Genomic DNA, 25,936 nt, shown 5'->3' with positions numbered 1-25,936 from the left:
TTGTTTCATTTCTCTGCAGAAAGCACTCTGTGTTCCTTAGAGGCTGAGGGAAGAGATAAGAGTTTGAGTAGAACAGTGTGCTGTGCTGAGTCGTGGAAATACCACCATATGGGAAAGCAGGTCAACTAAGACAAGCAGGTATTGTTTAAATAATGAAGACACTGAAGCCCTGCTTGGGACTTGGAACCATAAAATGCTGATAGTAATTGCTAATATTTATCACCTATTTATTATTCGCCATGCACAGCTAAGCTCTCATCTGCCACCCCATTTTATCCCCACAAGGACTTCCTGGGGGTAGGTCACAAATTGTAGAAGAAAGGCAGTGTCGCATGGTTCAGCCTGATACGATGATCAACCACATTTCATAGATCAGGAAATCAAGGCTTACAGAGATGAAGGGCCTTGACCCAGCTCATGGCAGCTAGCAGGTGGTGAGGCTAGAACGTGGCCCAAACTCTGCTGTGCTGCTGAGCTCCGCTTAGGGGGTGGTTTGGGAAATCAGAAAGATCTGTCTCACTTGGGAAATGCGTCATGTCAGACTCACTCCTCTGAAGGAGGTGTGTCCTAGCAGTAGGTGGATGACAACCCCTGCCTGCTGGGACAGTTGTTAAGGTCACTTCAGAGTGGAGGGGGATGCTTCTTCCAGCCATATCCTGTCACCGAGAGGAAATGGTTTTGCTGAAATATGTCTAGAAGAGGTAAACAAACCCAGTCGGAGAGGGGCTCATCCCCTCAGCTAAGGTGCCCAGAACTGTTTCCTACTGGGTGTCTGTCCATGGCGTCTGTGTAAGCAGAGGTGGCCGCCGTTTACTCGCATGTGCAGTCACCTCTATACATTTACTCCAAGGGTCAGCGTTCATTTCCCCCTGGCTCCTACTTGGCTTCATAATGATGCTCGTGAGGTAGACAGAAGAGGACCAAAGGGTCACTTGGCCGTTCACACATCTGAACTCCCAGAGTGGTGCCTCTCAAATGCAAGCCCAGCCCTCATCCTTTCCTGCGGGGAAGAGCCTTGCTTGGTGTCTGGCCAGCTGAGCTACAAGCACTGCGCTTGCTGGTGTGGCCCACCGAGGCCTCTGGAGTCTGGTCCATCCTCCTCCTTTATTTGTGGCCATGTCCTCCCAATCCCATGCCTCTGTACTCTGCTCACAGAGATGCTGACAGGTTCTGCCTCCTGACTCGGGGCCTGTGCCCCTGGCTTGTGCCGCTGCCCGCCTGCCTGGCCCTCACCTGCTCCCTGGATGACTTTGTCGCATCCTCTACGGAGCCTCCCTTGTCCCGTCCTCTTACCTTCACACCATGGTTGAATTGATGAGTCACTTCTCGGAGCATCGACGACACACCCAATCATCGTGCTTGGAATACTTTGGGGACGCTTTTCTCTATATTGATTTTTCTTTGTTAGACTGAGCCCCAGAGAAACAGAAACCTTTGCTAATTCATCTTCGTCTTAGCTCTGAATCCCTGTTCCACACCTTACCAAGATAGTGACCTTGGCAAATTCCTTAATCCCTCTGATCCTCAGTTTCTTCATCAGTGAAAGTGGGAGGTGATGGTAATACCCTTGCAGGGTGGTTGAAAGGATTAAATAACAAAATGTGTATAAAACATAGTCCGTGATACCTAGTAAACCTTTAATACATTTCAGGTAGAATCATCATTTTTGCTACCATCATCATCCGTGGCAATTGTTACCTTTACTGCCATATAGTAAACTCAAGCAAGGGGATGGATAGGTGGATGGGTGGGTGGGGGCAGGGAAAGAGGGAGGGAGGGAAGCCAAAAATGGAAACACATTGTTCCATTTGGTGAACTGAACTTTGCTTTGAAGGTGCCAATTCTCAGCCATTCAAAGTGGTTGAATTGGTACCTCCTTGGGTGGTGTGGAGATTATACGTATGTGAATCTTGGGAAACAAATTTTAAAGTCATCCTGTATAATAGTTATTTCAGGCACATAGCATACAACTGCCCTTCTAACCTGGTGTGGGCTTGGGTCACATGACCAAGCTGTTCTTTGACCCACACAGCCATGGACACAGCAAACCCGTGATGTTAGGGTTAACATTTGGCGACTCTCAGAGAACTCTTGAGTTGTGTAAGTCTCGGAAAAAAAGCATTTCAGCATCTGTGGTTCAGAATTCTACTTCCCAGCTTGGCCGATGAATCCAGCTCGGTTTTCCTCCTGGTACCAATAACCACCCTCACTGTCATGTCGGAATTCTCCTCTCACCTGTAATTGACCTGTTGGGAAGTGGTGCTTAAACCACACTGAAGTCGCATTTTAATAACTTGGAAACCGTCTGTTTTCTTCCCCCCAGTAAATTGTTGAGAAGCTACTTCTTGTCAGCCGAAACACTTGAATATCCGTTTGAAATAAATCACCAGCGCTCCACTGTGGCAGCCTGCTGAAAATCCACTTGTCACTGCACTGTGTGTTTAATATTGTGAGCCATTCTTTTTCTTCATTTTGTGAGAAAATCCCCAATATCTTGTCATCCCCCCAAATATAAATGGATCCTCTCGATCAGTGGCAAAGTTCTTCAGTCTGCCTTCTACGCTTCATATGCCGTTATAGTTCAGTCACTGAGCCATAGTCAGACAGGTATTTGAGCCGACATTAGGCAATAGTTGATAACCAGAAACAGAACGAAGAAAAAGGTTGTCTCAGAAGTACAAGTAACGGGTAAGTCAACCACTGATAGAAGTTTGGGAAATGGATCTTGGTGGAATGTCTCCCACTAAAAGGAGAGCAGTGCCTCGATTTCTCATGTAAGATCAGCAAACTCCCAAGAGACTGTCACCATGGTTCCCAGCTTGGCTGTGCGTGGAATCAGCTGGAATCCAGTAATCCATTGCGTATAGGTAAAAGCATTTAACCAATGTTGAATTCTCGGATGCTAGGTCCCTTCTAATTTTATTGTTGCTATTATAAGCACTATGAAAATGGCCTGCACATATCTCTTTTTGGCTCTCTAATTTTCTTAGGATCAATTCTTAGAAGAGCAGTTGCGGCGTGGAAGCATATGAGTATCTCTTTCTACTTCTGATCTGTGAAAGCAGATTACTCTCCAGGAAAGTTACGTGTAATTCTCATCTCTTCATCAAACACTAGGCAGTGCCGTTTAGATCTGAAGTATTTGTAAAAGTGGCGTTTAATTACAGTCAGATGTTTAGTACTGAAGACAAGGTTTCTCTCGATTAGGGAAGTTCTTTTTTCAGTTGCTTTGTCATGTCATCTGAGCCCATTGCAGTCATGGAGAGGAGAGCCCACTTCTCAGTGGGGACAGAAGGAGACACCTTAGGTGTCCTTCACTGGTGCAGAGGCGTGGGGTTGCTCCGTGGAGCTGAGCAGTGGGTCAGGGGGACTGGGCACTGGACCAGGAGTCAGGAAGGACCAGCTGTTGTCCAGCTCTCTCACTCACCATTGTGTCCTGGTCGTTCTTTGTCTTGGATGGTGATGCCCTAGGCTCCTCCTCGGGTCTTTCCAGTAGTAGAAGCACAGTTCCATCAGGCGGCTCTGCTAATTTTTCCAGAACTTCCTCTGACTCAGCTGTGCTCTGAAGCAGGACTTGCCTCTCTATCAGGGGGAAGGCTTCACATGTTAATTGTAGAGAAGAGCTTGCTGTGACCTTTAAAGACCCAGGCACCAAAGTAGATTTCAGTCCCAGGCTCCTCAGTCCTGTTTGACCTTCAGGTGTCTTGGACCAGGCAGTTCGTCTTTTTCTCTCATCCTGTGGGCAGGTTTTCCAAGCTGAGTGGAGTTTTGCATCAGGTCCACTTCTGATTTATTTGCAGCTCGTCCCCTTCCGCCCCATCGGAAGCGGGGCTTTGCCGTTCAGTTCCCGCTGTGGCTTCCCGTCCTGCGTTTCTCATTGTGCGTGTCTTCTTGGGGGTGGTTTTTGATGCAATCACTTTGGCCTTAATTCTATTTTGTTTTAAAAGGTTTAACTGCCTTTATGATTTTTCAAACAGATGTTAAACCTACTTATATTGCTGTTATTTGGATATTTATTTTGGCATTATGAATAAATGTTATTTTATACAAGTTCCGTGACCACAAAGATAGTACATGCCCATTGTAGAACGTTTGAAAAAATATGGACAAGAGTAATTGTGAACATGAAAACTGTCCATTTTCCTGGCCCTCCCTTAATTTGTCTTTATTTCTTGGAATTTTTTCTGGGGTCATTTTCCAAATACACATAAGAAAGAAAAGAGTTATAATGGACCTTCCCATACCTTTTACCCATCTTCTGTAAATATCTACATATGGTCAGTTTTGTTCAATCTTCAGCCCCTCTCTTGCTCGATTATTTTATTTTTATAAATTTATTTTATTTTTGGCTGCATTGGGTCTTCATTGCTGTGTGCGGGCGTTCTCTAGTTGTGGTGAGTGGGGGCTACTCTTCCTTGCGGTGTGCGTGCTTCTCATTGCAGTGGCTTCTCTTGTTGCGGAGCATGGGCTCTAGGCACGCGGGCTTCGGTAGTTGCGGCGTATGGGCTTGGTAGTTGTGGCTCGTGGGCTCTAGAGCGCAGGCTCAGTAGTTGTCGCGCACTGGCTTAGTTGCTCTGCGGTATGTGGAATCTTCCCGGACCAGGGCTTGAATCCGTGTCCCCTGCATTGGCAGGCGGATTCTTAACCACTGCGCCACCGGGGAAGCCCGCTAGATTATTTTAAAGCACATCTAAGACAACATAAATATTCATCCATGAATACGCTATGACTACCCCTCTATTATCACCACTGTTTGTATCTTAGAATATCACCTTCTGATTTTTTACTTTTAATAGAATGATAGGCATTCTGTAGAAAAGACATTAAATATGTATGTGTATAAAGATATATTTCAAATATTTTTGAAAAAAATGTTTCTAATACATTTTTCCCCAAGGTTTTCCACAGTCATTTAGTGGAGATTGTAAATTAGAAAAATAATACGATAAGGTCAGAGAAAATATAGTGAATAATATGTCAAGGAAAGAAACAGATTTTTAAAAATTTCAACCTAATCTTTGAAACAGTGGCTAAAATTTGGATGTTGAGAAATGAATTCAACTTGACACGGTAAAGTTCTAATAATAGGCTGAAATAATGTCACAGACTAAAATCACGTACCTTTGTGTAACCTATCAATTGTCTAAAAAAGGAAATGCAACCTTACTTTCTCTGAACTGACTCTATCTTGCTTGAGTCCCAGTTTCCATTCGTGGTGGAAGCATGGGGAAAAGTGAACAGGGACTGGAGAGCTGTCAGCCACAGCTGCCCGGCAGGGGAGGGGGGCGGGGGTGTGTGGGTGAGATGGTGACCACTTAAGTCATTGTGAGAATGTACAGCAGGCTTCTCAGAGCCCAGGAAGTTAGTTTTATTTTTAGTTGAGATTTAATGTACGTACTTGAAAATTCACCACCTTGAAGTATACAGTCTGATGGTTTTTAGTTGTGTTCACATCTAGAAAGAAACCCCATCCCCGTGCTGGTTAGCGGTCATTCCCCATCCTTCCACCCCCTCCAGCCCTAGGCAAGCACTCATCTTTCTCTCTCTCCCAATCTGCCCATTCTGGACATTTCATATGGATGGAATCACACCATGTGTTGTCTTTTGTGAGCGGCTTCTTTCACTTAGTATGTTTTCAAGGTTCATGCACATTGTAGCATGATCAGTTCTTCATTGCCTTTTATGGCTGAATAGTATTCCGTCATACGGATAGAGACCACATTTTGTTTATTCATTCATCAGTTGATGGACATGTGTGTTTTTTCCACTTTTTGGCACTGTAAATAATGCTGCCGTGAACATTATTCTCATTCTGCCCTCTGGGAAGACATTGTGATACTTGGAGGCTAACGGTGTTGGAAGGTAGGCTGGTGGGGACAGTGAAACATCTCTTTGGGAATCAGCATCCCTCCCAGGCTCAACACCAAGACCCTTTCTGAGCCCCTCTTGAATGAGTGTCCATTGGGACATGCCCAGTGGTCTTGTAATCACTAAGGAAGCAGGTCTCCTGGGGAGAAGTTTTCCAGTCCACACCTATCATAGCCAACAGGAGACCCAAGATGTTGATCCTTGTTTGGTTTAAGAAGAGGACATTAGCACAAAGTGACAGGCTGAATCCAACTTGGGCTCAATTATTTCGTAAAGCTCTTTGTTTATTTGACCTCCCGTGACCCAGAAAATAATTCTAACCAATCAGTGCCGACTCCCTTTGGCGCCAGGGTCCACTTGCTTTACAGATGATGACAGACGGGGCCACACGGCTACCGCATCTGAATTCATCCTCAACTCCAGAGCCGCGTGCTGTTCTCCGGCAAGGTTGTATTTCTTCATTAGCTATTCCCAGGGCCCAGGGAGTCCCAGAGGATGTCAGAGTACATTAATTTTTATCATAACATGGAATCTTTCAGGTCTGAGTGGCAGCACACAGCTGTCAGGGGCTTTCTGAACTCTGTTGCAGCTCCATATATCTCTAGGCAAAACAGAGGAAGGAGCCCTCATTGGCAAGGAAACGTACAAAATGCATGAGGTGTTTCATTGTTTGAGTGACTTGACCATGTGCATAAGCACATTCCCCAGGTAATTTTTTCCCCATTGTCCCTGAAAGTCCACCTCTGCCACGCCGCGTTAAAGCTCCCTCCCTTCATGGTAGGTGCAGAAGGTGTTTTTAAAATAAGCTGTCTTTGCATAATGGTAATGAAATCATCATCTAGTCCTTAATGCTCTTCTATAAATATGTAAGCGATGAGTGTTCCCATGATTTTTTTCAGCAGAACGTATGCATCCCTGGTATCGCAGGAGTTTGTAAACGATGGCTTGTAATGCTCAATATTGCTTCATGTCCACAAAATATTATTTTAATTTGAAGCAATGCTAGTGCATTTCTAGAAAGGCTAGTTATTTCTATATTGCCTTTATTTTCCCCACTTATCAACTGAGTAAAAAGCTTGGAGGGATGCATTTTGCTTAGAGAGAATGTCCAGGTATTATTTTACTAGAAGCACTGTCAACAAACGCCAGGAGCCCCGTGTGCATACGGTCCCGTATTAGACATTGCTTGGTGTGGCCGTTAGGACCCTCCAACAGGGAAGTCATAGAGAGAGGAGACAGTGTTTTCAGTTGTCAGGGTAAATGTGTTCTTAGTCGGCATAACAAGTGACTTACTGCCGGCTCTAGTCCTTCCCTCATTTTCCTGGATAATTCTGATTTCTTCGTAATGGGTGTGTTTTGTAAGTCCACATGGGCCATTCATTTAATTACCCCCCCGCCCCCACTGCCAGGCAGCCTCATTGCACAAGCTCTGTGAGCCACAGAGCAGCCTCATTGCGCAAGCTCTGTGAGCCACAGAGCAGAGTTCCGCGAAGTTCACATTTTACCGCTTATATATAAGATGGACGCAGGCAAGTGTTGCATTTATCTTAACACGTACCAAGTTTAAAAATCCCAAACCAGAGCAGCAACTGACTGCTCATGTTTTGGCAAACCACGAGGCTGAGAAATACAGGTGATTTGGCTTCCAGTGCATTAAAAAATATATATATACAGGGGTTCCATAAATTTGACAAAAATTAGGCAAATGGTACATAAACAACTGCATGGTGGTTAATGATGAGAAAGAGACTCTTTGGGTTTAAAATGAAAGTACAAACTGTATGCATTGCAATACTTTAAAAACCAAATGACAGTGAACGGGTGTGAGCAAAGGTGCAGAGAGCTTTCACAGTGGTATCTTATTTAATTCTTAGGGATTTGGTAATTCAACACACTTCTGTTCAGGCATGGTGCTGGATGTAGGAGCACAGGGGTAACCAGATGCAGATTTAGCCCTTCAGAGGTTTCTAGTCTGTTGTTATGACTTTCCCCACTTTGTGTGTGTGAAACTATGGGTTGTAGCGAAAAATAACCTCTTCTCTAAATAATGCCATCCCGTAAAGACTTAAATATAAGACATGACACCATAAAACTCCTAGAAGAGAACATAGGCAAAACATTCTCTGACATAAATCATAGCAATGTTTTCTTAGGCCATTCTCCCAAGGCAATAGAAATTAAAGCAAAAATAAACAAATAGGACCTAATCAAACTTATAAGCTTTTACACAGCAAAGGAAACCATAAACAAAATGAAAAGACATCTTTTGGAATGGGAGAAAATATTTGCAAATGGCTTAATCTCCAAAATACACAAACAGCTCTTACAACTCAATAACAAAAAAACAACCCAATCAAAAAATGGGCAGAAGACCTAAAGAGACATTTCTCCAAAGAAGTCATACAGGTGGCCAATAGGTACATGAAAAGATGCTCAACATCGCTAACTATTAGAGAAATGAAAATCAAAACCGCAGTGAGGTACCACCACGGTCAGAATGGCCATCATTACAAAGTCTACAAATAACAAATGTTGCAGAGGGTGTGGAGAAAAGGGAACCCTCCTGCACTGTTGGTGGGAATATTAATTGGTGCGTCAGTGTGGAGAACAGTATGGAGGTTCTTTAAAAAACTAAGAACAGAGTTGCCATATGATCCAGCAGTCCCACTCCTGGGCATATACCTGGACAAAACTCTTAATTCGAAAAGATACATGCAGCCCGGTGTTCATAGCAGCCCTATTTACAATAGCCGAGACTTGGAAGCAACCTAAATGTCCATCGACAGACGAATGGACAAAGAAGATGTGGGTGTCGGTTACACCGGTGTATGTATTTTCTGAAAAGTCATGATTTCTCAGTGTTTGGATTTGTGTGTGTGTGTGTGTGATAATTCAATACAAGTTTTGGAAAAAAAAAACCAAAACTGACCCTTATAGGATATGTACTGAAATTCACATGTTTAAGAAAGACATGAGGCAGTAGAAAATGAGAAGTTAAAAAAAAAAAGATGTGGAACATACACACACACACACACACACACACACACACACACACACACACACACACTGAAATACTACTCAGCTATCAAAAAGAATGAAATGATGCCATTTGCAGTAACATGGATGGACCTAGAGATAATCATATTAAGTGAAGTTAAGTCAGAAAGAGAAAGACAAATACCATATGATATAACTTGAACATGGAATCTAAAATATGATACAAATGAACTTATTTACAAAACAGAAACAAAGTCATAGAAAACAAATTCATGGTTACTGAAGGGGAAAGGGGGTGGGGTGTGAAAAATTAGGAATTTGGGATCAGCAGATAGAAACTACTGTATGTAAAACAGCTAAACAACAAGGTCCTACTGCATAGCGTGGGGAACTATATTCAGTATCCTACAGTAAACCATAATAGAATATGAAAAGGAATGTATATAAATATATATAACTGAATCACTTTGCTGTTCATCAGAAGCTGACACAACATTGTAAATCAACTATACTTCAATAATAATCAATATAAAAAAATTAAAATCAATAATACCATCCCTAACTCTCCCCATCTACCAGCTTTTTCCCTTCTTCATTTATGTGAATAATATTCACATTCTCTGAGTTCCCTTCTAGAGTTTTCTGAACTCCAATTTGGCCTCCCAAGACTTCTTCCGTATCCCAAGTGAATTTCTTCAGGACATAGCCACCGATTCATTTGTCAGATGAACAAATGGGAATTTGCCAAGAGGGACGTTGGTTCCTTTGTATTTTCCCTGTCGGTGGGAGCTATGTTCATGTGAGGTTACTAGGTTATGAGCGCAGTTGAAATTATTTGTTCTAACTCCCTCCACTCTCCCATCCCTCTTGTGCTGATCACTGATTGTCCATTTTATTAAATATTCCAGGAAACCAAACACAGGGCAGTAAAGTACTAAGTGGAAAGTTCAAGAGAGAAATGGAAACAACAGGAGCTGGAACACCAAAGAGTCAGACCTGCATTTGAGGCATTGTGTCAGTGGGATTAAGTGCCTTTGGTGGCATAATTATCAGATAGATACATTTTTCCGAGAAACTCCACTTGGAAGAAACTGTGGGTATATTCCTGTTTTACATTTCCCCCCACTTAGAGTCAGTGAGGGTGAGATCTTGCTGCAGGGACTGCATGTGTTAGGATGGGAAAATAGAATCAAGATAATGGACATGAGGCAAAAATGTAAGGAAATAAAAACAAGAGTATTACCATTTTCTGTTAAGTGTATGTACTGACGTTCTGGCATTCACTATAAGAAGTTGTAAATGGTGCATGAAATGAAAAATTCCTGGTGGTCTCCTGGGATACAGCCAGCTCTCGGCCCTATTCCTGCTGATTGGCTTGGATTATTTTCTCTTTTCCAACTTTAAAAAGAAAAAGGTGTGGCCATAGTGTGGCTAGGTTATGTTGACAGCAGAATCCATTCTGGGTTAATATTTTAATGTTTGATAGTGTCCCTCACATTCTTGAAATATATGCGTCCTTTAAAATTTAGCAGCACAGCAGCTGGGTGGTCACTGCCCACCTTGAGCTGTTGTTGATTCCATGTGTTCATGCTTCTCTTGTTTTATTTGCTTTATTTCCTTGCGTATTTGTTCGGAGCTCATCTGCCAGAGTTATTGAGTAAGGACATGGGAAACATTATATATGTATTTTATAAATGTGGGAGACAATTATATACATATTTCATATCTCTGCATTGTTGATGGATGCCATGTCCCCACAGTGTAGCCCGTGGTCCAGGAAACAGGCACATGAGAAAAGAAGAGAGCCGGTTTCAGGTACCCTCTCTCTCATGGCTGGTGCTGGGCAATTTACATTTTTCTCTGATTCTCAGAACTATCAAACAAGGTGTGGGTATTACAATTTCCTTTTATCGTTACCATCATTGTGAGTTTGAGAAGCTCATTATATATTTTTTCTGTATGTCACAGCAAATAAGCATTTTTTAGAAGTTTGCCCCTATACCACCTAAAATCATCCTGAGTTTTACTAGGGGCATGAACACCACATTTTGGGCAGTTGAGGTCTTGGTGGATTACTTGGTGGAGTGTGAAGGACCTTCACTGGGCTCGGCGTAGCTGTAGAAGAGAATTACTGTGTTCACCTTTATGCTGCCATCGAGGAGTTTGAGATAAACCAGCACTCGTTATTGAAGCAGGGATCCACCTTGGAATTCTATACTAATTTTTTTTCCTCTTTCTGTTCTGGGAGAAAAGGACAGCTGAACACCAGATCAGACTAAAAAACAGTTGCTTTTGGGACTTTGGGTCCTCAGCTCCTTTCTCTTGAATTTCAGAGTGTTTCCAAATAGTATGAATTCTTGCAACTCACTTGAGAAAGGCCCCAGATGGTGTGCCATTCTGTTTCAAGGAGGAATTGAAAAGTATTTCCCTTTACATAACATTCCACTTAGCTCATTCTTCTGCTGTGTCTGAAGTAGAGTCCCCCAAAGGCACAATTGTGTTAATGTTCTGCTGGGTGTTTATTTAACCTGTAAGAGTCCACTTCATTTTGGGGGGCATGTTACGATTCAGTTTACAAGTCTTCAGCCCCGTGATTGTGGCTACTGCTCTTCACAAGCTCTTTTGAAATGGCCTTCTTATTTCTCAGGTTTGAAATTACACATCTGATTCTTAGGTTTCTTGAGTCACAATGGGCTGGTCTTGTCTCCAAAGCATAAGTAACTCTTTATTTGATCAGCTAAAACAGATCCACTTTTTCCCGCTTCCTGCTGCCATCTTTGAAGTAATAATACATTGTAAAATATGGCTATGGGATGGTTTATAGACCGGATGTCATTGGGAAAATAGCATTGATTCAGATGTATGCAGCCAGGTGTGTACCTAAGGCTTCCGTCTTAACGCATGCAAGACCTTGGCAACAAAGACCTCTTGACTGTTGATTGTTGTCTACTGGCAGAGATAACAGTTGTCCATACGGATTGTGGCCTGTGGTAGAAAATGTTATGTAATGTAGGAGTGGCCATGCCCCAGACGGCATTGAAGACCAGGCTTCCTGGGAGACACCGCCCCTCAGGAGCTGATGTTCCATTTACAGTCCACACTTGAGATGAGCTGCCCCGGAGTTGGGCTGTTGCCAGTTCCTGGTGAGCCTTCCCAGCAGCACCCCTGGGATCGGCAGTGAGTGTTTGTGAAGGTTGCTGATGGGATCCTGGCCCTTGGTGGGTTGGTATCCCTGGGAGCTTAGTGCCTTGGTAGGGACCTGAATGCCAGGGAGCTTGGGCATCAAGTGTACTGGGCTTTCAGTTAGATTCCCCAGTTTTGTACTAATCACCTGTCAGGTGCTCGGTGCTCTGCAAGGTGCCCCAGAGACACGCAGATGACTGAGACCCGCGTGATGCAGTTACATACACATACACACATGACTCATGCCCGGGATGTGATCAGAGCCATTGGAAGCACACAGCACACTATTGTTTTTCTCCTTTTGTTTTTTTTTATTACTGTGTATTTTACATACAGTAAAACTCACGCTTTTAATTGTAGGGTTCTGTGAGTTGTAACACACAGTCATGGACTCAACCACAGTCAACATATAGAACAGTTCCATTACCCCCTCAATTTCCCCTGTGCCCCTTTGAAGTAATTCTCCCCCCTTACACCCAGCCGTGGCAACCATTGATTTTTGTGTGTGTGTGTCCCTAGAGTTTTGCCTTTTCCAGAACGTTATATAAATGGAAGTATTCCATGTGGAGCTTTTTGAGTTTGGCTTCTCTCATGTAGCATGATGCATGTATTAGTTATCTGTTGCTGTTAAATTACCCCCAAAACTTAGTGACTTCAAACAGCAAACATTTATTCCCTCCCTGTGTTTTCTACTGCTCTCGTAATAAATTGCCACAAATGCACTGGCTGAACAGAAAGCGTATCCGGTTGCAGGCATGTATGTTCCCACCAGCTTTATACAACGTAATGAAAATATAATAATAGTATTAAAAAACCTGCTAATTTGGAAGGTAGAAAATACCTCATTTTGATTTTTGCTACGAGTGGAATTTAACACTTTACATCTTGAACTGGTCACTGGTAATCTAGTTTTATAAATTTTTGAAATGTCTTCATCAGTTTTTCCGTTAGACTCTTAGAATGTGTTTAATTTGGTCCCAGTATTCATGATGGGTCAAGTAAGAGAGAAGGCAAAGGTAGCAAGGCCAGGTGCGGGCTGTTGCAGTGTCCAGAGCTAAAGGCAACAGAACCAAAAGCATGGAGTAACAGTGGTGAGCTTAGCTTGAGTTCCCTGGAGATCAGGTCTGGGACAGGGATGTTTGCTCAGATAATTTACTGGGGGAGTGCTCTCAGAAGAAGAATGAGGGCAACAGGTTATATTCAATTGGAGACTAGCTTCAGCCTGACCCGTGTAGGGAGCTCTAGAGAAGGAATTATCCCAGAGTCAGTCCTCCTTGTTAGGAGAGCATCTGGGTGCGGGGCATGACTTTCCAGGTATGATGGCCCCCATCGCTCAGGGATGATTTTCTGGAGAAGTCGGTGCTCTTGGCAGTTGGGAATGAATACACTGGGGCCCCTAAATGAGATCCAGACAGAACGCCACACCGCTTGCCTCATTGGAAATACAGGGCACTGGACAATATATTAATAGTCCCTGAAGGGTCTAGAGTTACTGGCGTTGACCAGCCATACTGGCGTTGACTATAGGAGAAGACAGGATAGCAGATGTTTCCTAAGTGTTCATTATCAGGTGACTGGCTAGAGAGTATCACCCACTGCAGAAATAAGGACGTCAGGAAAGGGGGAAAACTTGAGGAGAGAAGATGAAGAGTTGAGATTTGGGGGTGGGTAGGGATGAAATTCTGGAACTTGGGAGGGACGTAGGGACTGGTGCTGTGGGTGTGAAGTTCACCTTCATAGAGGTGTTGTTTGGAGTCCCTGGCTGGATGAAATTGCTACAGGGAAGAGATTTTAGACGGAATCAGAGGTGGTTGCAAATGGAAATCTGGGCAGAAGAAGGGGTGCAGCACACGGAAGCTGAGGCAGTGGTGGCGTTAGGAGGAGGTCCAAGAATGGATTGTATCTCAGAAGCTGAGACAGGGAAGAGGGCCAGCAACCAGGGACGAGCCGGGTCCATTGCCACAGAGAAGCCCACTTTCAGCAGAAGGGAGGTCCTTGGATGCAGAGACTGAGAAGCCGCTGCTCCCCAGGCAGCTTTGAGAGCTTCTGGATGGTGATGGGGCAGAACTCAGTCAGCCTGGTGATAAGAAGAGAGTTTGGGGCCAGGAAGGAGATTATGAATGGAGACAAATACTTCAAAACTATGGTCTATAAATGGGAAGAGAAAGGCTCAGTGCAACTTGAAAGAGCCCCAGTGTCAAGCAGGCATTTCTTTCTCTTTCTAGCCCTCTCTCTCCTGTCTTCCTTTCTTCCACTTTCTTTTATCCACTTTCTTTCCTGATTTTCTCTTAATTGTTGGTCTGAACAATCTCATTAGCCCAATAGGCAGCAGTGGAGATGGAGAGATTGAAGACGGCAGAAAGAGAGGGGGGGTAGTCAATGGATGGCACGCTTGAAGGATGCTCACCCGCAACTTAATGTGTTATGTCACTTATACCTAAAACAAAAAGGAGGGGAGCGAGAAGAAAACTTGGAGATCAACTATCTAAAGCCAGTTAGTGGCAGCCTTTGGGCTCAGCCCCCTTTCTATTTATTATCGCCGTTCATTGCTGTTTCCAGTAGGAAGTATCATTTATGCCTACAGTGTCTAGAAAGCTTGGTTTAGGCAATTCCCTGGTGGTCCAGTAGTTAGGCCTCTGAGCTTTCACTGCTGTGGCCCGGGTTCAATCCCTGGCCGAGGAACGAAGATCCTGCAAGCACATGGTGCAGCCTTGGTCCATTGTCACTCTCGTTGATGACAGGCAGCCATACCCAGTGGTGAATCTTTGGAACTCCACCCTCCTTACCACTGAACAGTTGTCCTCTGGTCCAAGGAATGTGTTAGCCCTGGAGGATGGGATCGCTCCTTTCCAAACGTCATCCCCAGCAGGCTCGGAGGATGCCCAGGGTCCTCTCAACAGAGAAGCATAGAGGCTTTCTCCATGGGTGTATCAGAACCACAGAGAACAAGCACGCCCCCCTCTATTGGAATCTCCAGTTCTGTACCCACAGAAGGTCAACCTGTCGGGTCCCCACTTACCCCTTTACAGACCAGAATCCATCGAAGAAGAAGAAGAAAAATCAGTCCCTGAAAATGCTGACTAATAGCACCAGCTTTGGAATTGGAACGATACTATTTTTGTTTCCATTCTGTCTTTATAGTTTGAACTTTCCTTTTGATATTCTGTAAATATTCATCATCTCAGAGCCTTTTGAATTGCAGTGGCTTTTAGTCAAAACTGAACAAAATATGCCATTTGAATAATAACCTCATTAAAGTGAGGTAAAAGGAATTCTTTTCCTTTTGTACAAGCCAATTAAGTGTCTTTACAATTAAAAAAAAAAGTTTAGCACTTTATACTTTCATATTCCATAAGCCTGTTTTTAATTAATAGAGGGGACAAGCTTTAGGTACGTGGTACGTATTTTGCCTCTGGTGTTGTGCAATTAACATTAATGAAGCGTATTAAAATTTGGTGAAAGAGGAAAGGGCTTCCCAGGTTCTCTGTGGGTTCATGCCTCCGGGCTGAGGTGTTAGGTATAGCAAGTTTCTTTGTTGGATGCTGTTTGCGGTTCCTTGAGACAGTGTGCAGGCAAGGGTCAAGGTAGCTGCTGTTGAGAGAGATGGAGCCAGCATTCCACATGCCCAGCCTGTCTCAGAAGTCGGGAAACACTGAAAACAACCAACTTTGAAGACTTCTATCTTCTCTTGTGGATAAAAAGGAAGGGTCTAGAGACAAAGGGAGTAATAACCACTGAGGCCTGGCAGGTACCCAGCAAGATACTGGGGCTTTGCCCGTCACGACTTTGGGTAGGGTGCATGCGGCTGTCCTCAGTTTACACGTAAGTATCAGAACATGGCTGAGCTAGAGTTTCTCTCAGCACTTGACTCTAGCCATGTTCTAGGGAGCGTATCTAACAAAGAAGGTACTGTGTAGTGTCCTTGAAGTCAGAGGACCTTTTTATTTTATTTTGTTATATGTCGTTCTTATTCATTTATTCTCTTCTTTATGTATTCCACCTGTTTCTTTTTTTGATAAGGAGTTTCACTGTTCCTTTTTTAAAAATATTTATGTATTTATTTATTATATTTTTGGCTGCATCGGGTCTTCGTTGTGGCATGAAGGATCTTCCCTGCGGCGCGCGGGATCTTTTTCTGTTGTGGCATGCGTGGGTTCTTCATTGTGGCCCATGGGCTTCTCTTTAGTTGTGGTGTGTGGGTGTTCTCTCTCTAGTTGTGGCGCGTGGGCTCTGTAGTTGGTGGCACGTGGGATCTCTAGTTGAGACGTGCGGGCTTAGTTGCTCTGTGGCATGTGGGATCTTAGTTCCCCAGCCAGGGATCGAACCCGTGTCCTCTGCATGGGAAGGCGGATTCTTTACCACTGGACCACGAAGGAAGTCCCTAGTTTACCTGTTGCTGATACTTACTCTGACCATAGGAAGTTTGCTTCTAATTGCTTTTTCTCCTGAACATAAAATGGAGATAAAAAACATGTCACCTAGAGTTCTTATGTACACAGAGCTCTTAATAAGTGCTTAACTCATATTTAACACTCAAAAAAAAGAAGTATCAACAACTCTGAAAAGGTGGACCAGATATCTGAGATGCAACCTGGAAGGTGCCCATATGTACGTCATATACTCAGCTGACCCCAACTACGTCACCATTTTAGGTTTTAGATAGGTGATGATTTGGAAATAGATCAGACAACAGAAAGAATGAGACAGTTTCCCTATGAGACTTCCATTGCCCAGTGATAATGAGATTTGCACAAATACTGTTTTAGAAGAAACAGTGGTTTCTTTTTTTCTAGTTAAAAGATTAATTCATGCTTTCTACCAAGCATTTAAAGAAGAATTAGTATCAATCCTTTGCAAACTCTTCCAAAAAATAGAAGAGGGAATACTTCTCCACTCACTCTCTGAGGCCAGTATTACCGTGATTCCAAAACCAGATAAAGACGTCACAAGAAAAGAAGTCTTCAGACCAGTATCACTTATGAAGATAGATGCAAATATCTTGTAAACTATTCTAGCAAACCAAATGCAACAATATATAAAAAGGATTGAAATTTATACCGTGGCTAAGTGAAATTTATATAAAGAATTCAAGGTTGGCTTAACATTTGAATGTTAATCAGTGTAATATACCATATCAGTGGAAAAAAGGATCATGTCAATAGACGCAAAGAGAACAAAGTTGAGGGCTCCCATTTCCCGATTTCAAAATTGACTATAAAGCTTCAGTAATGAAGACTGTGTGGTCATAGCATAAGCATAGTCATGTAGATAATAGAATAGAATCGACAGTCCAAAAATAAACTCTTACAGGTGGTCAGTTGATTTTCAGCAAGAATGCCAAGACAGTTCACTGGGGGAAAGAACAGTCTTTTCAACAAACGATGCTAAAACAATTGGATGTCCACATGCCAAAGAATGAACTTAGATGTCTTGTGTTCGCCATACATAGGAATTAGCTCAAGATAGATCCTAGACCTAAATGTAAGAGCTAAAACTATAAACCACTTAGAAGCAAGATAGGAATATATGTTTGCGATGTTGGGTTAGATAGTGCTTTCTTAGATCCAAGCACAAGTGACAAAGGAAAAAAAATATATAAATTATAGTTCATCACAATTTAACACTTTTGTGTTGCAAATGTTACCATCAGGAAAGTGAAAAGACAATCTATAGAATGAGGGAGATGGTGCAAATTGTATATCTGACAACAGACTTGTATCCAAAATATATAAAGAACTTTTATAATTCAATAATAAAAAGATAATTACCTCACTTAAAAATTGGCTCAGCATCTGAACAGACAGTAGATGTTTCTCCAAAGAAAAGATACAAATTGCCAATAAATACATAAATTGCCAATAAATACTAATGCTCAACATCATTAGTCATTAGGGAAATGCACATCAAAATCACAATGAGGCGCCACTTCATACTCACTAAGGTGGATACAATTAAACAGACAAACAAACAACCCAAGACAGATTTAATGACAAATACTGGCAAGAATGTGGAGAAATTGGGATCATAATACGTTGCTGGTAGAAATGTAAAATGGTACAGCCACACTTTGGAAAACCGTCTGGCAGTCCCTCAAAACGTTAAGCATAGAATTAACCATATGACCCAGCAATTCCACTTCTCCTTGTATACTCAAGAGAAATCAAAACATATGTCTCCATAATAACTTGTAAGTGACTATTCATAGCAGCAATATTTCTAATAGCCGAAAAGTGGGAAAAAGACGAAATGTCCATCAGCTGGCAAATGGTTAAATGAAATGTGACGTATCCATGCAGTGGAATAGCTTTTGGCCACAGAAAGCAACAAAGTACTGATACGTGCTGCAACATGGATGAACCTTGGAAACGTTAAGTGTAGTGAGAAAAGTTGTTCACGAGAAGACCACATGTTGTGTGATTCCATTTATATGACATATCCAGAATAGGCAGATCTAGAAAATAGAAAGCGGATTAATGGTGTCTGGCGGATGGGAGTGGTTAGTGACTATTAATGGATACAGGGCTTGTTTTGGGGGATATGAAAATGTTGTAAAATTAAAATGTGATGATGCTTGTATAATTGTGAACGTATTAAAAACCAGCGAAGTGCACACTTTCAAAAGCGTAAATTGTATGCTTTGTGAATTACATCTGAGTAATTTTTTAAGAAATCCATGCTTACATAGAAAATTTGGAAAATAACAAAAACAGTAAAAAAAAAAAAAAAAAAAGAACTAAGCAACCTAGTGATATCCTGCACATCCAGAGCTAACATTTTTCTGTATTTCCTGTCTTGCTGACTGTACGTATAAAAGTCTTTTTCATGGGGGGGGGGTGGTGGCTGGGAAGGGATATGAATCGCACACATAACACTTAATTTCCTCCTTTTTCAATTGATTTGAGAAATTGGGGAACCTCTGACTTAATCCTTGCTGATTTATCTTATCTTCTGTTGGATTTTAAGTTGCTTCTAGTTCATATACAATTTTATAATTCTACCTCATTTATATATCATTATTACTCATTCTTATGCATAAGCTTTTATGTAAATTTTGAGGATCTCTGTGGGAATGAATCTTGGAAACTGTATCAATTTGCTAGGGCTGCTGTAACAAATTACCACACATTTGGTGGCTTACAACAAGAGAAATTCAGCCTGTCACAGTTCTGGAAGCCAGAAGTCTGAAATCAAGGCGTCTGCAGGGTTGGTGCCTTCTGAGGAGGGGTCCATTCGTCGCCCTTCACTAGCTTCTGGTGCAGGCGGGCACTCTGACAGCCCTTGGTTTGTAGATGCACCTCTCCAGGCTCTGCCTCTGCCTCTGCCTTCACAGTGCCTTCTCTGTGTGTCTTCTGCCCTTCTCTTCTTTTGTAAGGACACTTGTCAATTGGATTTAGTTCTACCTTAATCCAGCGTGATCTCCTCTCAAGGTCCTGAACTTAATTACATTTGTAAAGATGCTTTTAACAAATAAGGTCCCATTCACAGGTTCCTAGTGGACCTATTTTTTGGGTTCACCATTTAATCCCCCACAGAAGCAGTGGCATATCAAGGGGGTAGCAGGTGGCTGTAGGGATAGTCTGCCCCAGGCACGGGCAAAATGGGGGAGCATTGTTTGTAGAAAATTCAAAACCAATAATAAGGACTTCCCTGCTGGCACAGTGGTTGAAAATCCGCCTGCCAGTGCAGGAGGCACGGGTTCGAGCCCTGCTCCGGGAGGATCCCATATGCCGCGGAGCAGCTGGGCCCGTGCGCCACAAGTGCTGAGCCTGTGCTCTGGAGGCTGCGAGCCACAGCTACTGAGCCCGCGTGCCACAGCTACTGAGGCCTGCGCACCTAGGGCCCGTGCCCCGCGGCAGGAGAAGCCCCCGCAATGAGAGGCCTGTGCATCGCAGTGAGGGGTGGTCCCCACTTGCCGCAACTGGAGAGAGCCAGCGTGCAGCAACGATGACCCAATGCAGCCAAAAATAAATAAATAAATGAATTTATTTAAAAAAAAACCAATTTATTAAAAAAAAAACCAGTCATCATGCAGTGGCAGTTCTGAACATTATCAGTGATAAACTATTCCTCCCTAGAGGTATGAGCTGCTGCCCTTTGCACCGCCCCCTGTGTAACCCACTACTTGGAAACAGGATTACCAGGTGAAATAATGTGGATATTTCTAATTCTCATGATAAATGTTTCCAACTTACTATCCATGGGGTAGGAATATATAGTCTTACCAGCTTTATACAAGGTAATAAACATATGATAATATAAATAACTTGCTAATTTAATAGGCAGAAAATATCTCATTTTAACTTTTGCTACTGGTGGAGTTGAACACATTACCTCTTGTGCTGGTTATTTTATAATCAAGTTTTATGAATTTAAAAAATATCATTGTCAGTATTTCTGTTAGACTCAGAATATGTGTTTCTTGTTGATTTGTAAGCACTGTTTACATAGTGAAACTATGGATTCTTTATAGGATTGCAAATTTTTGCCTTTTTTTAAACTTTATTTAGATAACAGATTATTTTAGTTTTTAGATAGGCTTTTCTTTATTGCACACCAGTATTTGTTTTCTAAAAACTCAAGATTCTTCACCTACAGTTTTCCATAAGGATGGAACAAAATCAGATTGTTGCAATAGTAATAGGTCTATGAGAAGTCTCTATGAAAAGAACACTACGTTTTTTAAAATGAAAGATAGGAAATATTTCGTTTCCTATATCACATATTCCATGCCATTGGTGTGGAATCTGAACACCATCGGTTTCCAGCCCCTTATTTTACAAGCAAGAATCAGAAACTCAGAGGATTTGGTGATTTGCTTGAATCTGGGACAAAACACTGAACTTTTATCTCTTAAAGCAGTGGTCCTGTAAAACTGTACCCTGTGTCTTTTTCTCTCGTTTCATGTGTTAACTAAATCCCCGAAACGCTTTTTTTTCTTCCTACAAAGCATTTATTTATGGCATTTTTTTCTTATTATAAAGACAGCACATGTTAATTATGGAAAAAATAAATACGAATAAACTCAGAAAGAAAACAATTTAAGACACTTTGGGTTCCATCCACCCCTAGAGACAATGACTGTTAACATTTTTGTCTATGTTTCATTAGCATTGTGTGTGTATGTGTGTGTGTGATCATACAATATTATATATTGTTTTTAAACATGAATGCTTTACAGAGTCAATAGATTTGTTATTTTAATGGCTGCATAGTATTCTATCATATGCATATATTCCAATTCATTTAATGATTCCCCAGTTGTACATTTAATTTACTTCTAATGTGTTGCTGTTATGTTGCAATTACAAACACTGTGGATAGCCTTGAATATATTTCTTTATACAGTTCTCGTTAGTACCTTAGTGTAGGGCGCGGTCAGCTAACTGCTACGCGGCAGGAAGCTGAAGTGGGCTGAGTCATCCTTCCTGTGGCCACTGCGCTTGCGCTAAGTATACTGATGAGGTTTTGAAGTAGCGACCTATCCGATGCTGGCTCACAAATCGCACCATCGGCGAGGGCCAATCACAGAGCGACACATGTTCTTAATCCCTATATAAGCAGACTGCTATAGGATTGCGGGGTCTTCCTTCCATCTTTTTTCAACCAAGCTGTGCTCCAATAAAGTGTGATACGAGAAGAATCTTGCGTGTGGCGGCTCGTTATTCTGCTGGTCGGAAACGGCCCGCCGCACCTTAGGATGATTTCTTCCAAATACAATTTCTTGATTAGGATTTAGGATTTTGATTCACATGAAAGACTTTTTATTTTTAAATTTTTTATTATGAAATTAAATATGTGCAAACAAAGAGAAAATATAACAGACCTCCACTTAACTCTCCCCAAGCTGACTTCTAAAATGTAGATTTAACTTGACTTCCAAAAGGAATGTATCCAAACAGTTTGTGCCTATCTCTTTAGACAGAGCATTTCCACCTTGATATGTTTTACTTAATACCTAGTAAGTGCTGGTTCTGGTGTTGGCTTTTTCACAGCACACTTTCTCCTTTATTCCTTATGTCTTACTTTAAGGGCTGTTTCGATTTTATAGATAACGAAGCTGAGAACTGAATGAGCTAAGGAAGCACAGATTCAACTAGGCGGTAGAACCTGTGTTCCAACCTGGGTGACCAACTCATCCCAGTTTGCCCAGTATGGTCCCGGTTTTGGCACTGAAAGTCCCGCATCCCAGGAACCCCCTCGTCCCCAGCAACTCAGCACAATTGCTCACTTAGAATCCAAGCCCTTCCTGAGCAGAATGGTCTCAGATGCGACCTTCTAGGGCATCCCATTTCCAGCTGTCTGTAGTCCTGAAGATAGTGAAGAATTGGTTATTCCGGGGGGAGCATGGATCCTCCTTGGTTTTAGAGCGTTTCTGTCTGTACAACGTGGGATGTTTTCTTTCAGGTCACTTCACGTGCTTGTGTGCAATGCAGCCGTGTTCGCTCTCCCCTGGAGCCTCACGAAAGATGGCCTGGAGACCACCTTCCAGGTGAACCATCTGGGCCACTTCTACCTCGTCCAGCTCCTCCAGGACGTCTTGTGCCGCTCAGCCCCTGCCCGGGTCGTCGTGGTTTCCTCGGAGTCCCATAGGTGGGTTAGAATTGGACGTTCTGTTCACGTGACCAGCTTCCTCACACCAGCTGATGGTCCCCCCAGCCTCTCTTTTTGCAAATAATTTTCATTAGTCCTGCTCCAGAAAGTGTGTACTCAACCTGGCTTACTGAATTTATCGAGGTCTTTTTTTGTGTGTGTGCCCGTGATGGTGGGTGATTATTTGGGGGTAGTGTCGACAGCAAGGTAGATAGTTTTTATAACTATACTTCAGGTCCCTCATTGATTTTGCTTTGAGATGGAATAATAATTGATTAAATCTGAATTCCTGACCTGTATTGATTTGTCATTCACCAACTTCACCATCTCACGAAGAAGAATGTGCAGTTATTCTAGCAGGAGAAACAATGCAATTAAAAACTGCAAGATGAAATCCAGCTCTTTTATAATGAGAAATTAGGGAATTCAATGCAGACACTAGCTGTGTAATTGTAGAAAGGGAAGTACTGTAGTTAGAACATATTAGAAATCTGGCCACGACTCTTTTGGTCAAAATTTCAATTAAAACATCAGATGGCGCTGCTTTTCTGTTACCATTAGGAGAATATTCAATCGACGAAGACGACAGTTGAAAATTTCCTCGTATTTTCAGCATGTTTTGTTTCTAGAGCTGGATAAACAACTTTGTCTAAAGAGAAGTACCCTGAGAAGATAAAGGACTTGCCGGGTGAGGCTAGATTTAATACACGTTAGGGAGATTTTCCTGGTGTGGTTGGGAGCTTTCACTCCTACCAAAGTAGCTGGAGAAAAATAATGTGCAAGGGCCTGTTTTTTTTCTCCCTCTTCTTCGTCTTAAGTCCTGAAATGTTTTAGTGACCCAGAATGAAGCTTATTTTTTTAAATCATGCTTCCATAAAATGTAACCCCTGGGACTTGGAAGAGAGAGACCAGCCAAGGGTTAGTCTGAACCCTTTATCACTCCCAAACACAGGGGCTTATGGTTGAAATGACACACTGCAGATAGATTTACTTTTACCATCTGAAATTTATGACGGCCGAAATGAAAGGAAAATGCCGGTAATAATCCTCCCCTGCGTTAAAAGACATGAAACATCTCGTAATTAGGTGGTAACAAAATCGGGACATCCTTATCTTTGCAAATCACACCGGGTTCCTGAAAGTGGAGTGGCCTTGTTCAGGCGTGAGGGAGGCTACTGCGGGGGCGATGGGGAGAGAGCTCCGGAAATAAATCTGCCAGCCCCAGTCGTTTGCCAGATGTGGAGGGCACCACGGGATACGTTTAAATGAGCTGGTATTTAATGCGAGGTTCTGTGGAATTGTCAGCTGCTTCCTTCCCTTTGTAAATCTGGATCTCAAATAAGTATTTCATGGGACGTCTTTGTTCTCTCCTTAACTGCAGTGTAATTCGCACTTACCTTGGAGATCTGAATCTTGATTTCATTTAAAAGATGGATCGGAAGGCAGGGCCCTGGTCTCTTGAATTCGAGCCATTGTAGTTTCCAGACCAGGTCTTCCTGAAGTGTGTGTTATCAGGCCCGCTCCTGTCTGGCGATGGGCACTGGTTTTCTACTTCCCGATGACCTCTTGCCCGCATTAAAGGGTGTTTGTACAAAATGTTAATTCTCCCAAGCTGGTTTGTTTATTACACTTGTGTTGCACCCCAGAGCCCGTGTGAATACTGGGCGGGCAGTCCTGGGAGAGCACTCACTTGCTGCTCAAGGACCCAGAGCCCTAAACCATGTCGTAAAACGGAAGGGTTGATATCTAATTACCTCCATAAACCTTGGCGGAATCTCTTCGTTGGAGTCAGGACCCCCTGTTAGGGGAAAAATGAAGTCCGATGTTTGCAGAAAATATTATAGCAGACTGCCCCAAGGCAAAATATTTATTAGCCTCCCCGAGTCTTCCCTGTATTTTAGTTACTTATCTGGAACCGGAGCAAGTGAATTGAAATCCATCATATGAAAATGAGAACTTCCTTGCTGTGAAAAAATTTTTCAGATAACAATTACAATGGAATGAAAAGAGTGGAGTGCTGGCTGAAGGGCTGTAAATGGCTGCAGCTGTGTTGAGTGCCAAGTTGGCACACACACACACACACACACACACACGCAGCCTCTGATGCAAATTCAGTCCTATTCTTTGAACATACTAGCTTTTGTCTACATAGAATCCAGCCTAATTATTTTAGTTGGGTTATTTAAAAATCCTCAGTTTAAAAGAAAAAAATAAAGGAGCAGTATATAGAGAAATACAAGATAGAGGTCCTCTCAAACAGCAGATGTTAACGTCCAGAGAGCAAATGCTAACATTCGAGTGTCCTGGTAGGAGGATAACTCTATTAAGACGTATTGTTTAGCTTTGTCAATTTTTCAACTTGAAAACAGGGTAGGCAGCTTTTGTAGATTTGTTTTGCTGCCTCTTGAGCTGTGAGAGGTGAACGCGGTCATTTTTCAGGAAGCGGGCCCCGGCTCAGAGGAATCGGAAAGCTCGCCCACCCTCTCTCCTCCCTGGAGGACTGTCAATACCAGCTAATCAGGCCTTAAAAATGAGTGTGCCGCTCAGGAGCTCAGCAGGTCAGGAACTCAGGGGTCCACTTATGGGGGAGGGCTGTTTGCAGAGGGCGGGCCTCCTGTTTAGTAGCTGTTTCTCCATCTCGAAACCTGCTTTCAACCTGGTTCCATCTCATTTCTCATCAGGGTGGATTTTGTTGTTGTTTTCGCCTTGTTTCTAGGTTGGGGACTAGGAATGAATACCTTCTCTTAGTGGTTGAGTCTACCCAGTGTTCCCCAGGGCATGAGATACTTCTGCATTGTCCTTAAAAGCCAAAGCAGGGAAATCCTTCTAAACATTAGAAAGTGCTGCATGCAGGTGTTCATGAAGGACATAAAGCCTCTGAGCAGAATGGGAAAACTTTCCTTTTGAGCAAAGCTCAAAACAAAGCTTTTTGTAATAAAGGAAACTTGGCTCTTAGTTTGGAATTCCAAACCCGCGATCGAACTTCAGTTCTCTAATCCCGTATTTAGGCCCTACTGTGTGTCATAGGCAACATTCAAGGAGCTCACCTCCCGAGAACTCACAGTCTAGGGTTGGAAGCAAATGAACAAATGACTTGCAGTCTGTATGGAAGGACAGAGGCACAAGGTACAGAGGTGGCCTGATTTGCTTTGTTGCTAACGTTGCAGGGTGGCAGGTCCTTGAACAACAGGAAGAGCATGGACCAGGTCCCAGAAAGTGGATACTTAATTTCCATCTACCTTGCGTGGCTTCTTTCAGTCTGTCCCTCACTGCCACCCTAGAAATCACTGTGACAGCA

General features: G+C 42.7%; 1 protein-coding gene across 1 annotated transcript in view; it reads left to right on the top strand.

The window, feature by feature from the left end:
- WWOX (WW domain containing oxidoreductase) overlaps positions 1-25,936 on the top strand; it is a 973,003-nt gene that overhangs the window by 258,718 nt on the left and 688,349 nt on the right. Inside the window, exon 7 of the mRNA XM_079906570.1 lies at positions 22,453-22,638. Within this exon, the coding sequence (XP_079762696.1) occupies positions 22,453-22,638 (186 nt within the window). The remainder of the gene's footprint in view (positions 1-22,452; positions 22,639-25,936) is intronic.

This window comes from Stenella coeruleoalba (genome assembly GCF_951394435.1).
Source record: "Stenella coeruleoalba genome assembly, chromosome: 20".
NCBI classification, from domain to species: domain Eukaryota; kingdom Metazoa; phylum Chordata; class Mammalia; order Artiodactyla; family Delphinidae; genus Stenella; species Stenella coeruleoalba.
The sequence above is the reverse complement of the archived record's forward strand: the minus strand, read 5'-3'. Positions and strand labels throughout refer to the sequence as shown.